Raw genomic sequence first — 14,636 nt, 5'->3', positions numbered from 1 at the left:
CAAGCAGAAGATAATAAAGTTTGAGCAGTGTTATAAATGAATATCACACAGGTGGATCAGCCATGTCATTGCAGTCTTGTCATGGTGTGATTTTCCTATGTTAGTTATGAAGGCTTCAAACAGTGCAGTGACAGCACAAGTCACTGCTTTCATCAATATGGTAATCTCATCTAGGCCTCTACACCAATGTAGGACATGCTCCTCAACCACCATAATGGAAACAAATCAAGAGATTTCAGCAGAATGAAGTCAATTCTCTTCTTTCTTGTTGAAAAGAAATTCATAGAATCTCGGGAGTATTACTGTTTTTGCATCTTTTCATGATTGTGAAAAGTAGTTGCCAATTTAATGTTCCATTTTCAGAGAGCTTTTTCCACAAGAGCAACACAGATATAAAAGACACAAAATCTCAGCTTTGAGAGTTCAAAAGTTACAGATTCAAGGGTCTATAGCAGGAACAAGCATTTTAATAGATTGGTAACCAATAGAGAGACACCATCCATGTACAAAATTTCCCTTTGTAAGTACTATCTGCAAATTTCAAGCAATGTAATTTGAATAGAAATACAAGCACCAACAAATCAACACCGGCTTAAGGATTAAGAAACCAGTAGCAGTTTCTGTGCTATTCATGATAACGTTTCTAACAAAGCATGCTCTAAGCAATAAGCAATCTGTACATAAAAATATATACAAGTTCAGAATGAACTTCTATGACCCTTTATAACTATGACTGCTTATCCACTGCAGAAGTCAAACAGTAATATAAACACAATTATGCTTTCCAAGTCTTGAACAATATTAATCCTCAAAGAACAAGTTCCTAGTGTTCTTTCCACTTTGTATTGAGATGATATCCTCATAAGATACTTAGAGTCAAGAAAACGTGGAAGATTTGAAAATCCAAAATGTACTCAACTGATAAAAGAATCTCCACATTGCAACTGCCACTCCACGCAATCTTCAAAATCAAAACTGCTGGCGCAATCCAACAGTGCATTCTGCTGATGCTCGTACCGGCATATGTAATTCAACCCGACAAGAAGTTGGCAGATTGATTCCTCTGTCCTTTCCCTGTCGGCAAAGAATAATGTCTGAAGCAGAAGAACATTTGTTCTGCTAACAATCTGGTGCTGCTCAAAATTGCGCTCACTTTGCCATCTGATCATGTTATGAGCGAGTGGAGCAAGCCAATTCAGTATTCCATCAAGATTCTCCTTCCAGTCATGAGCAAGAGGGGCATCATATATGGCCAAATTCTTCACATATGACTTCAGTTTGGCCTTAAGGGATACCCTTAAGCTTGTAGGTAGCATCTGATATAGATCATCCCTTGCTTCCTCACCCACTAAATGAGGGTAACGAAGCAGCTTCTCAATGACGATTATCACATTGGCATAGTGCAATGCAAGAGCACAGCCTCCAAGTGTTGAAGGAGGAGCATAAACAAGTAACCTACTTTTGGGACCTAATGTAGAGCAACTTTGTACACCAGATTTGACATGTCTAAGATCTCCAGTGAAAGGAACACCATTTTGAGCATGATTTAGAATACCAGAATAGCACAATTGGTCCTTCTTCATGCTATTACTCCCTATCACTGCACTTCTACAGCTACTATGTTGATCCTCCCGGTTCACCACATAGCCATCATCATCAGCATCATCAAATTTTGAAACTGAGCTACTCAAACTCAGGCATTCCATGAAAAGTCTCCCTGGACTTGTTCCACATGGAAAACCAAAATCTTCAGGTCGAAGAGGTGCTAAATCACCTCTCTTCAAATCAATCTGAGGCCTACTAGTAGTTCCCTTTCTCTCTGCTCTCCCAACAGAACCAGAATGAGTTCGATTTCTTCTGCTCTGATTGCGCTTCAACCTCTCTGAATTTGTCTGAACATTGATGTTTCCAGACACAAAACCAGATTCATTTTGTGATGCCGGCGAGCCTCCACCGAGGGCAAGGCCAAGGGTATTCTTCCTCATGGCGGATTCTCCAAAGATCACAGAAATCCTAGCATAAATGGTACAAACTGTCCTTGCCAACAACTCGACAACCTTGTCGAAGTTCTGATTCCAAAGGGAAACATCCTTAAGATGCCTCACATCCTGCTTCTGCCACATGAGCTTCTGCTCAAAAGCCCTCCTACTCTCCTCGTGCTGGTTATGCTGAAACTTCTTCACTGCTTGCTCCAACTCATTCAACACCTCCATCTCGCTGTACAAATTCCTAGTGACACTAACATACCTATCCATCTTCCTCACCATTCCCTCCATGTGCTTGACCAAGAACCCCAATTCCTTCACATCTATAACCCCACCAACAATGTCCCCATACACATGCTCAAACCCTTGCAGGGCAGGCTCGGAGCACTTCTTCCCCAGCCTAGACACCACACTGGCAACCCTATTCAACTCCTCAAGCTTCTCTGCCAGAGCCAGCTCAAGGAGATAACCCTCATCAGAGGACACCAAATTCCTGACACCCTCTGAGCCCAAGATCTCATTCCTCAGCTTTGAGATCTCAGACTCCGACAGCGACCGGTGGAGGTGCACGGTTTTCGACATCACATTCGCTACCTCAAAAGAAAGAATACCTATGGTCTCCTTGGTCTCTGACCTCTTGTGGTTCTGTTTCCTCTTTGTCAAAGTTTCAAGAAGAAGGGCATGCTTGAGATTGGAACTTACCTGGTTACCCATCTTTACAATCCAAGCTTCAGCAACCATAGCTGCAGCCACACACACACTTTCTTCGAAATGGGATGTGGCAACACCAAAAACAACCACCCAAAGGCTAAACCTTTGGGAACATAGAACAGGGAAAAGCGAAAGCCCAAGGTCAGACACCAGAACGGATAAACTCTGTGAGGGAAATTGGAGAGAGACCCATTACGGGGAAGAAGGAGAAAAGGCCAAAGGGTTATCGAAGTTGCAAACTTTGGATGAATTGTTTGAGGGGTATGTTGATAAATAAGCAAGGATGCGAAAGGAAATGATGTAAATGGAAGAGGTAGTGGAGAAGTCAGAGGGTGTTGAAGAAAGTTAAAACATTGGGAGAGAGAAGAAAGGTAGGTGTGGCATGATGAGAATAGGAGGAAGAAGAAGAAGCAGAAGAAGGTTGAAAATTGTTCCAATCCAAGTGAAGAGAGGTTAGTTAAAAGCAGTAGTAGTTACTAGCATGCACCACAAAATTGAGTGCTATGGCAGGCGTGAAGAGAGGGAAGATGATGGGTGTACTTGATTGAACAGTGCAGCAATAACAAGAGAGAGAGGTTGTTCTGTGTTTGTGTTGTGTTGGTTTTTGAAGTGTGAGAGTTTGGTTTGTTTGATGATTGGTGTCTGGTGTTAGAAAAGTGGTATCAGAATTTTAGAAAGTGGAATGTGGACTAAAGGGGTTTTTAAATTTGGAAGCATTGTAGCTGCTCCATTCATTCATTCAATTCCTCTCTTCCATTTTTTTTTTAATGTGTGAATCTTATTTAACCCATTCTTTAGAATTTGGGGAAATTATATTTAACTATCCAACTTGCTTCACCAAAATTCCTATTACACTTTCTGAATTTTCAATGCTTAACAGAAGAAAAAGTTGCTAATGGTATCTTGTCTCTAGGTGTAAAAGTTTAAAATATTAGAGACCGAATTTTGTTCTTAAAAAAATGAGTCTTTTTTTATTTCTTTTCTTTCCATTGTGGTTTTTAAGATTATGACTTTTTTTCATCTTTGAACTTTTGTGATATTTCTTTACAAAAAAAAAAAAAAAGACTTAATCTTGGTGTGCGACATGGTTAATATGTAATTTTATTTTTAACTATTTGATTAGAAAGAAGTATGATTTCAAGTGCCCAAGTATGAAAAAATTATAAAGAATAACGATTCTTTAAATAAATCTAAATATCTTGAAATTTAGGCTTTTTATTCTCGTTAGAATAAATTAACCTTATATTGTGATCCAATGACAAGTCATATATTTTCATGTATTTTAAAATAATTAGTTGAAATCAACAATTTTTTTTAGAGATTAAATAGCATTTTTTTTTCTTTTCTTCATTTTGTATCAGCAAGATCACAAAGAGGTTGGTTTGAATTGGAGGGATGCTTACCCTAATTGAAATTTCCAACCAAAATCGTGGGAATTTTTGGGTGTGAAAGAGATAAGTTGATTTTGCTTAAAATTGGTCAAAAATAAAACCAGTCATAATAAAAGTCATAAACTGAGAAATTTTTAGGTTCTACTTAAAGTTTTCATCATTGCTAGGAAATGATGATAAAACTGCATTAGACTTAGGGTTTTAATTTGTGGCTCAAAATCATAACCCCTTTGACTATTCAACCAAATTTGAAATTATTGAATGAGTCATATATTCTAATCTTATAACAATTTGAAGAGTGAATGGAATACCAAGTACAAGACAATCAAATGTCTTTCATCTTTCAGGGGAAGTTAAGTAAATAATATTTTGTATATTACTAACATTTTATAAGTATCTCCATATCTATTTATTAAATAACATACTGAAAATTTATAGTAGAAATTCAAACTATAGTTCAATAAATTTAAACTGATATTTACTTTTTTTTGTTAGAAACCGGTATTTTAAATTAGGGTTAAATATGTTTTTTGTTCTTTAATTTTCTGTAAATTTTGAAATTAGTTCATTTCGAAACTTCAGACCAATGTAGTTCTTCATTTTTCGAAATACGTAGATTTAGTCATTTTAATCAAATTTTATTAGGTTTCGTTTGTATTTCAGTATTGTATTTGAGTTGTTTATACTGTTTGATACAATTTTGCTTTAATGTTAAGTCAAATACTATTATGAAACGCGCTTGAAATGTCAATAAAACTTAACACAATTTGATTAAAATGATTAAATTCACATACTTCGTAATGGATTCAAAATTCACTTAAAGTTAAAAGACAAAAAACATATTTAACCCATATTATAAATATTAAAAAATGGATTTATATTTAATTCATGAAAAATGAATTAACATGATTGAAAAAACTCTTTCAAATGTCAACAATGTAAATGATCATGTTGGTATCTGTAAAATTGAATTTTTTTCATTCAAAAAAAAAATGGATGGTTTTTAGTGGATGTTTTGTCATGCCTTTTTCTTCGTGTTGTTTGAATTTAAATATTTGTACTTAAATAAATTATACATTAGTAAATTAATTGTATAGTTATTAGTCATATAGTTTAAATTTAAAAGAAAAATGCAATAATAGTAATTAATTAGGTTTCCCAAAATGTGAGGAATTGAAACGGACAAGGAAGTTGGAAAAGTAGTTTGAGAAAAAGAAAAAATTAGGGTCAAAAAGGGAGAAGTTAGGACACCAACTATGGAAAATTTGACTTCTTCCTCCATGCATAACATTGCTCTTTTTTTTATCCTTTCAGTCCAACCAAACAAACATACCATTAACGTTGGATCCGACGTGACTTTTGGTCTAAACAATGCATGTTAATTTAGATGATGATGATGATGATGAGAGAGGGATTTGGAAGGAACACAAGAATTAATATATGAAGTCACTCGTACACATTACACATTGATAAGAAAGAAAAAGTTAAATAAAATTAATTATATATATATATGGGTAAATATGTTTTAGTTGTTAAATTTTTATATAAAATAGATTTTTTTTTATTTAAAATTTTAATATAGCTTGGTCTACAAATTATAAAAATAAATAAATATAGTTTTTATAATTAATTATACGTTAAATATTTTTATGTTTTCTAACATTTTAGGATGATTTTTGAACCGTTTATATTCTTTAATATATCTCTTTCTTTTCTATGACAACATAAAAAATGATGTAAAACGTAAAAGAAACTAACATTATTAGATTAACATACTTATATTTATTCATTTCTAACATTTACATACAAAAATATATTAAAATTTGGAATATAAATCCATGTCCAAATTTAAAGATTACAAACATATTTTAAAAAATTATATATTGACTCGTAACATATAGTTACGATGGATGCAATAGAAGAAAAAAAATAGAATGAATATGAAATTGTCCAAAGATTTTTTTTTCGTAACCCTAGACTAACCTATTCAATTAAATAGACTTCTTTTAAAATTAAAATTCAAGCTTCCAACATGTTATTAGACAAATTAAACCAAAACAGACTTTGAAACGACTTAAATTATGAGTTTTCGTCAGACCAACGTCAATCATGATACTTTGAATATATAAAATTGTGACCATAATTTATTTCACAATTTTTACATATACATAAAAAGTAAACAAACAATTATAAGAGTACATTTGATTTTTATTTGCTTTCTATTCTTATCGTCCACTTCTTCATTTACCAACTTTTTCTTCCTTTTCTTTTTCTTTTTCAAATGGAACATCTTGCTTCTTCTTCTTTTTTCAAAGACGGATAACCATGTATGAAATGCACGAGATGAATCGAGAATCTTAAGAGACCAAGTTATACAGTTCATAAAATATTAATCCATGCAACAAAATGGTAATGTAAAAGTAGAAAAAAAAATGTATTAACTCGTTAGAGTTAATTATCATAACCGATATATTATCTGTTTCAAAATTTAAAAGTTTTTGTCTTTAAATATTGTTTCAGATGATTAAGAAGAAAAATATTTAAATTATTATCGATCTCAATTCTTAAATGATATAAGACTATTGGATATATTGAAATAATAATAAACTACCAATTCTATTGTCCCTTTCGGTTCATGCCCTCGCCTGCATTATATGACATTGGAGTGGTTTTGATTTGTTAAGAATAGTGTTTCCGATGAAAACTGACCCAACAGAATAATGAATTTGGGAAAAGACTCTACGAGGAATTTTGTCAAAAGTTTGCCCTAGTGGGATTTGGTGTCATTGTTTTTTTTTTTTTTAATTTATTAATCAGTATATTAATTATTAATTAAAAAAAGTTACTTCACTTGGTGACCAAAACCAAAATAAACCCTTGAGGCACATGGATATTCACTCTGCAAAAGGGCAACCAAATAGTGACAAAAAGAAAGATGAACCTAACACAATCACCATGCTTTTTTCTCAGTAATCATGGATCATGCTTCCTTTTGAACTTTTGTTTATCTTTTCTGCTAAAAATTCTCATCATGTGGCCTCTCTCGTGCTATCCATCTTCATAATGAGTTCCATCTATCATATATATATATATATATATATATATATATATATATATATATATATATATATATATATATATATATATATATATATATATATATATAATATATATATATATATATATATATATATATATATATATATATATATATATATATATATATATATATACACGTAGATTTAAAAGAAATATAATCTTTATAATAAATTAGGGTTCAAATTGTTAGGTTTATAAAGGAAGTTTTATTGGGAAGAACAAACACCAATGAGACTTAAGTCCAATCATATAAGACATTGATATCAATCTCAACCCAAAATCTTAAGGTAATGAGTTTATGGATCTTTATTTTTATATAGTGCTCTACTTTCTCATTTCTAGTCAATGCGAAACTTAGACTCACACTTGAATTCCTAACACAAATTTGTTATTTGTTATAGAACAACATAAAGAAAGCTAATTAGGTTAAATGGAGAAAAAAATGGAATGAGTTTGATAAAAGAGGAGGAAAAGGTAGTTATATTAAAATAAGTATTACTCTACAAGTGAGGATAATTTTTTAGGTTAAATTACGATGCATGTATCTAGCATCATGGTTATAATAATTGATGACAGAAAACGAAAACTAAGAGTATAGAAAGAAAAATGACTAAGAGTTGGTAGAAAGTGATTTAGCTCAATAGTAATCATGAAAGGAAAAACACACAAAATATATGTAATTTTCAAATTAAAATAAATAGTTCATGATAATATATAATGCCAGTCAATAATATATATATATATATATATATATATATATAAAGAGTTAATATTTTTTTGGTCACTTAACTTTCGGTGAATTTTGAAATTAGTCTATTTTGAAACTTTGGATCAATTTAGTCTTTCATTTCTCGAAATACATAGACTCAGTTCTTTTAATCAAATTTTGTTAAGTTTATTTGATATTTCAAACGCGTTTCATAACAGTATTTGACTTAACATTAAAGCAAAATTGTGTTAAACAATATAAACAACTCAAATACAATTATAAAATTCGTACGAAACATCAAATAAATCTAACAAAACTTGATTAAAAAAATTAAATCTACGTATTTTAAAAGATAAATGATTAAATTAGTCTAAAATTTTCTAAAAGTTAAGGAAAAAATATATAATTATATAAAATAGTGGAAAGAAGAAAAAAATAAAAACCTAAAAGCCGAAGAAGAAGAATGGGTCCCATGTTGTTGTTTAAGATTGGATAAATGTTGGAATAAAAAAGTTGTTTTGTCAAGAAAAAGAAACTGACTTTACGTATTGAGCTTATCAACTGCTACTTCGAAATCTGTTGCATTTCACTTTCTTTTTTCTCTCATCATTGTGCTTTTCTTCTTCATCTTCATACTTATATAAAAGAAGGTTTTCCTATTAAAAAGTGTCTTCAATCATATTTATTTTCTCTTTTTTATTTCTTTTTCCTCGAAAGGAGATTAAAGAAACTCATTTTTGCAATATATACATAATTATTTTTTTCATTCTATAAAAAAAGTGTAATATGGATGAATACTCTTTCTATATCTTCTCTTCGCAATACTTTATTTCAAAACCCTACAAAAAAACTAAATTTGATATTATTTCGACAAACATAGTGTTGGTCTATTCGGGTTGATTATGTATGATTATTACCATGAAAAAGATTTATGATTTAGAAAACAAAACAAAACAAAATCACATGTTAGAAGTTAGATAGCAAGTCAAGTTTTTATTTTTATTTTTCATTTGAATAATTCTAATTTTAAAATTAGAAAATAATCAATTATTGAACAGATATTTAATTCTATTACAAGCACACACTGTGGGGTTAGCATGGACACAAAGAGGATAAGGGTGGTCTTTAATTCCTCTTCCACACGTTTTTCTTTTTTTTGCATAAGTTTTATTTTTTATTTTAGTATATAATGGTGTCATAATTTGTTGATTCAATTGTGCATGATATATCAAAAATTTTCATATTTTTTTTAAATAATATTACTTGAATTTAGTCGATTTTATATTATTTAATTGTTAATATATACTGTATTTTTAATTTCTCTGTTGAAAAAACTTACTTTAATTTGTTAAATAACTTCCTAATGATACCTCAAACATTATGTTGGATCTAGGGTTTGTATCATTGAGAAAATAGAAAAACTATACTCATTGAAAATTGAGATTAAGTTCAAGTTTTATTATTATTATTATTATTTTTTGGTTTTTTAATATAAAAGGATGTAGTAATCATGAAGTGCAGAAAGAAAAGACCGATATTTTTGTAGGATAAAGGAAGTATGTAAGTAAACAAACAAGTGTGACAAGTAATAGACATAAAAACAAGTAATATTGGACTGAGCCCAATCATGTTACCTCACCAGCAAAACTTGAAGTTGAATATGGAAAAGCACGCTTGGCCCTAAATATTTGGAACCAGTAATCATTGGGCTTAGCCCAGCATGTCATAAATAAAAAATTAAAAAGATTAAATAGTTTGGGCTACGCCCAGTGCAAACCGAGAACTGGAAGAAGTTAGGCAATTGCTGTTTAACATCCTCCACTCTTATTGATATGCTTCCTTCCATATATATTTTACTTTTAATTTTTTTCTATCGCTTTGTCAATTTATTTTCCCTTTACTAAACAAAGCATGCAAGTTTGTTTATTTAACATAATACAATTATATAAAAAATAAAGATAGAATATTTTGAAATTTTATAGTTTAATTATTTTGATAGAAGACAAAGAGATAGATATATTGTAACATCTCAGTAAAACTACTAAATAAATAAATAAATTCACAATTAATAATATAACTAGATAAATCCACAAATTTATCTAGTATATTTATACAGTCATCCAAAATCTTAATCAAAACTTTAGGGACTAAAATAACATCCACAAATTTGATTTATATATATATATATATATATATATATATATATGAAAATTATATATATATATTTTTTTACTCTTTTCTTTTATTTCATAATGTAATTTATTATGGATCATTGATTTTTTTAAGAAAAAAATAATGATAAATTAATTAATAGCTCACATTAAGTTATGTAAAGAAATTACGAAGTAAAAGATGAAAGTCATAATATATATATATATATATATATATATATATATTTTGTGTATTTTAAAAACCTGGCTTGGAGCTAAGCCACCGCGCATTTGACGTTAGTGTTGAATATGTAGAAAAAAAAGTTTAAGGTAAGATGCCAAAGATGTCACATGAAAAAATATTATGAATAGTTTTGAAGTTAGTCCAAAAGTGACAACAGTTTTAAAGATTTCAGAATATATGCTCTTTTAACTTTCATATCATCAATATTTGACCACTTTATTTCTTTATCTCCTTCCCAATTTTCCACATTTCAATTAAAATATTTTTTTTTCCTTTTATTTTCTTATATATGCTTCTTACTTGTTAATTATCTGGATCCAACTCATTTATATTATAAAGTATATTCATCAATTTATTAATAATTGCACATTTATGTTTTAAATAAAAGTGAAATTTAGTTGCATGAAGCAATCGACAAGTAGGTCCAACACATTTATGGTATCATATGTGATGTTCCTAAGTTTGAAGTCAATTGTTCCACCACACGTGCACATTCACTTTGAATAATAACACTATGCTGTGGAAAGTAACCTTTTTCCCAAACCAAACAACAACCAAAAATAACTACAACAATTAAATGTTACCGATTCACGTGATTAAGTGTTAATTTGATTTAGAATCTAGGTAAATTTATTTGGAAACATTAAATGTGAATTAGGTTTGTTATTAAGTTTGGATCATTTTTTCTACAAAACTTCTACAAGAAAGGAATATAGATTCACTTTTTATTTTAAAAAAATATTTAGAGTGTAAATAATGTTATATTAGAATTAATTTTAAATGGTATGTTGGTTCATTACTAAAAATTTTCATATTACATGAGATTTTTTTTGTAAATTTGTTAAAAAAAATTGTAAGAAATTATTTTTCCTGTTGCTATTTTTTCTAAGAATCTTAATTGACAATTAATTTCTTCTTGAATAATTATTTTTTAAAAAATTATAAAATCTGTAAATATTTCTTACAAAATTTATTGTGAAAAAATGTTTTATACAAAATATTTAAAAAAAAAATTAACAGTAATTTTCTACAATTTTTTTCATGACAAAATTTATAAGTATTTTTAAAAAAAAATGAAAGTATGATTCTTTTTAGTAGTGGCCGATTTAATCGAACAAAAGCTTTATATTAACAATATATAACCATTATTAAACTATTTTTAAGAAAGTCATTGCATCCAAAAAAATGTTATCTGATAAAAATTTTGTTACGACCAATTTAGTTAAGATAAGATACATGATTTTTAAACTTAGATAACAACTATTATTTTGCCACGAATAAAAAATTTGAGAACTGTGGCTACAAAAGTGGAAATTAAAAGTGAAGAAAAATTCATAGCCACTAGTATGTGCATGATGTATAGTATATAGTTTGGAAAAGAAAATAAAAAAGCACAAATACTAAGAAAAGAAAGCCATAGAATATTTCCTTTGCTTCTTTAATTTCTTTTGGAATCTCTAAGTTTGGCCATTGAAATGGGATCAATCTCCACAATCTTCTGTCTTCAAATGTTGGTGCCTATACCATTTTTTGTCTTTGACTTCACACCCACTTTCTTCAACTTCTTATATAAATAATCATCTCATTATCTTCTATTATTTTCTTTCATTTTTCTTCATAATATCATGATTTGAGTGAACAAGATATAACTATCTTATATTATACTTATAATAAATATTAATTATGTAGAGTTGAGTCAGACTTGAAATTTATTTTTTAATATTATATTAGAGCTATTTAAAAGTATATTTTAGAAAAATTTATTGTTTGTATTAATACTATTACAAATTCCTATCGAATCACTCGTAACAGTTTAATCCATTTTATAGTTTATAAAATTTAAGGTTAAATACGTTTTTGTCCCTCAAGTTTTAGTAAATTTTGAAATTAGTCCATCTTCGAAACTTTATACCAATTTATTCCTTCATCTTTAGAAATACATGAATTTAGTCCTTTTTACCAAATTTTGTTAAGTTTATTTGACATTTTAAACGTATTTTATGACAATATTTGAGTTAATATTGAAGTGAAAATGTGTAAAACGGTGTAAACAATTCAAATAATATCATGAAATACGCTTGAAACGTCAAATAAACTTAACAAAATTTGGTTAAAAGGACCAAATTCACGTATTTTTAATAATGAAGGATTAAATTGATCAAAATTTTTGAATAGTGACTAATTCTAAATTTTATTGAAACTTGAGAAACCAAAAATATATTTAACCGATAAAATTTATTAGCAAAGTGTGAAACAATAAGATGATAGTAACGGCAGAGGTAAAATAATAGAGATGATTAATTTGTTGTTCTCCTAGGTGTGGCATCTCTTCACATGTAATATAGACACTTATTGTTTCAGTTTTGTTGTGAAGTTCACATGCCACATAGGGCTACATAAATTAAATAGCTCTCAACAAAAGTGGTCCTTTTTCTGCTAATAATTTGCAGTCAGAAAATGACTTAACTCTGAGAAGAAGGTTATGTTTGTGTCATGGTGCATGCACATCAACCACACTCATAATTCCATTCATTTCTTTACAATGCATTACAAGAACAAACTCACCACTGTTAATTAACATTCATGCTCAAACTCAAACCCTTCTTCTTCTTTTTTTATATATTCAAACAAATATTATTAATTATCCATAAATTTGAAAAATTGTTAATCTTTACATTAGAATATAAACTTCTATGTCATTAGTCAGTTGATAATGTACACATTTTAGCTTGAATAACAGATATTGAATTTGAGTTGTGTGTGATTTGCATTAACTCTAGTAAGGGAATATTCAAAGTAAAATCGAAAATTTTGTTTAATGAAGAAAACATCTTTAAACAAGTTTTTCCATTACTATTAGTAAAAAAAACTTTGTGAAGTACTTCCTTTTAGAATTTCTCTTAAATCATTTTTAATCTACTATTAACTTAGTTTTTTAGTTTATAAAAAAAATAATTTATTTTTCTCTTTAAATATGTATAGGAAGTAGAAGTCAGATTCCTGATATAACATAATTTGAACATTCTTCTCTGTTAAAATTTTATATTAAATAAAAAAAACTTATAAATTTATTATCTTAAAATTTTTATTAAAAATAATATTACAATCCTGTCTATAAACTTATTCATTATTCATTTCTTGGCTACATCTATAACAATATATAAAGGAGATTTCCTTTTTGTGTTCACATTTCAAAATACTAAATTTACCTTTTAAATATAATAATTTATTAAATTTTTAAAAATTGACCGTTACTTTTATAAGTTTTTTATAAAATCGGATCTCTGCTTCTTCTCTTCTTCTTTATTTATCAATGATTATTCTTTCATATGTTCTGATATATTTCCCTTTATTTTTAATAAATATAATTTTAATTGATATATTAAATTAATAACATTACAATATTATTACTTATTAATATAATATAACGTATATTTAAAAAATGTATAGAAAGACACGATAGCGCCTTAAAAAAAATTAACAATTCTGTCACAAATTCAGAGTTGTGGATACTAAAGAAAAATAATCCAATATTTCACACCTAAATGACTTTCCGGCAGAACAAAGAAGTTTCTAGTTGATTAGGATCGTCATATAATTTAGTCACACATTTTTAGGCTAAGTAGTGGAAAATTGAAACTTGAAGTAAACATTTTTCCTTGCATGAAATAAGTTTGATGAGACCAAAATCAAATGTTTGATTATATCTCTTCACTTAAAAAAAAAATAGGTTAAATATATTTTTATCTTTTAATTTTTAGTAAAAAATAAAATTATTCTATTTTTAAAATTTTGACTTAATTTAGTCTTCAAACTGTAGACATGTGTGACTTTAGTCTTTTAAATTAAATTTTGTTAAGTTTATTTATCATTTCAAACACATCTCATGATAATATTTTAGCCATTATTAAAGTGAAAATATGTCAAAAAGTGTAAATAACTCAAATATTATAAAAAACACGCCTGAATCATCAAATAAACTTAACAAAATTTAGTTTAAAGAACTAAATTTATGCATGTTTAAAGTTAAGAATACAAATTTGAGTTATATTACACCCCATTTCCATCTTTATATTACAAGAAAAAGTTAAATATTAGTTATATAACATTTCTTTTCTTATTATTTGTACTTTTTTGCGCAAAGATGTAAAAAATATTTTGAAAGAAAAGGATGAATAGTGTAAGAAGAATTTAGTTGATCTGAAATTCCGAAATGGCAAAGAAAAAGAAGAGAATTGATGAATGAAGCAACAATATATATAAAAAAGAGAAAAGGTGTCAAGAGGAGAGCCACAAATGTCAAATATATACAACTATTTATCCAAACACGATTCAACTTCCTCATCT

General features: G+C 28.4%; 1 protein-coding gene across 1 annotated transcript; it reads right to left on the bottom strand.

The window, feature by feature from the left end:
- Window positions 1-447: 447 nt before the first annotated feature.
- Window positions 448-3,397, bottom strand: LOC114191739. The gene has a single exon (XM_028081107.1). It carries the CDS (start codon window positions 2,724-2,726, stop codon window positions 915-917), a length of 1,812 nt encoding a protein of 603 aa, XP_027936908.1. The 5' UTR covers window positions 2,727-3,397; the 3' UTR covers window positions 448-914.
- Window positions 3,398-14,636: the final 11,239 nt, after the last annotated feature.

This window comes from Vigna unguiculata, chromosome 7 (assembly GCF_004118075.2).
Source record: "Vigna unguiculata cultivar IT97K-499-35 chromosome 7, ASM411807v1, whole genome shotgun sequence".
Taxonomy (NCBI): Eukaryota; Viridiplantae; Streptophyta; class Magnoliopsida; order Fabales; family Fabaceae; genus Vigna; species Vigna unguiculata.
Note: the sequence above shows the minus strand (reverse complement) of the source record. Positions and strands in the feature narration are given on the sequence as shown.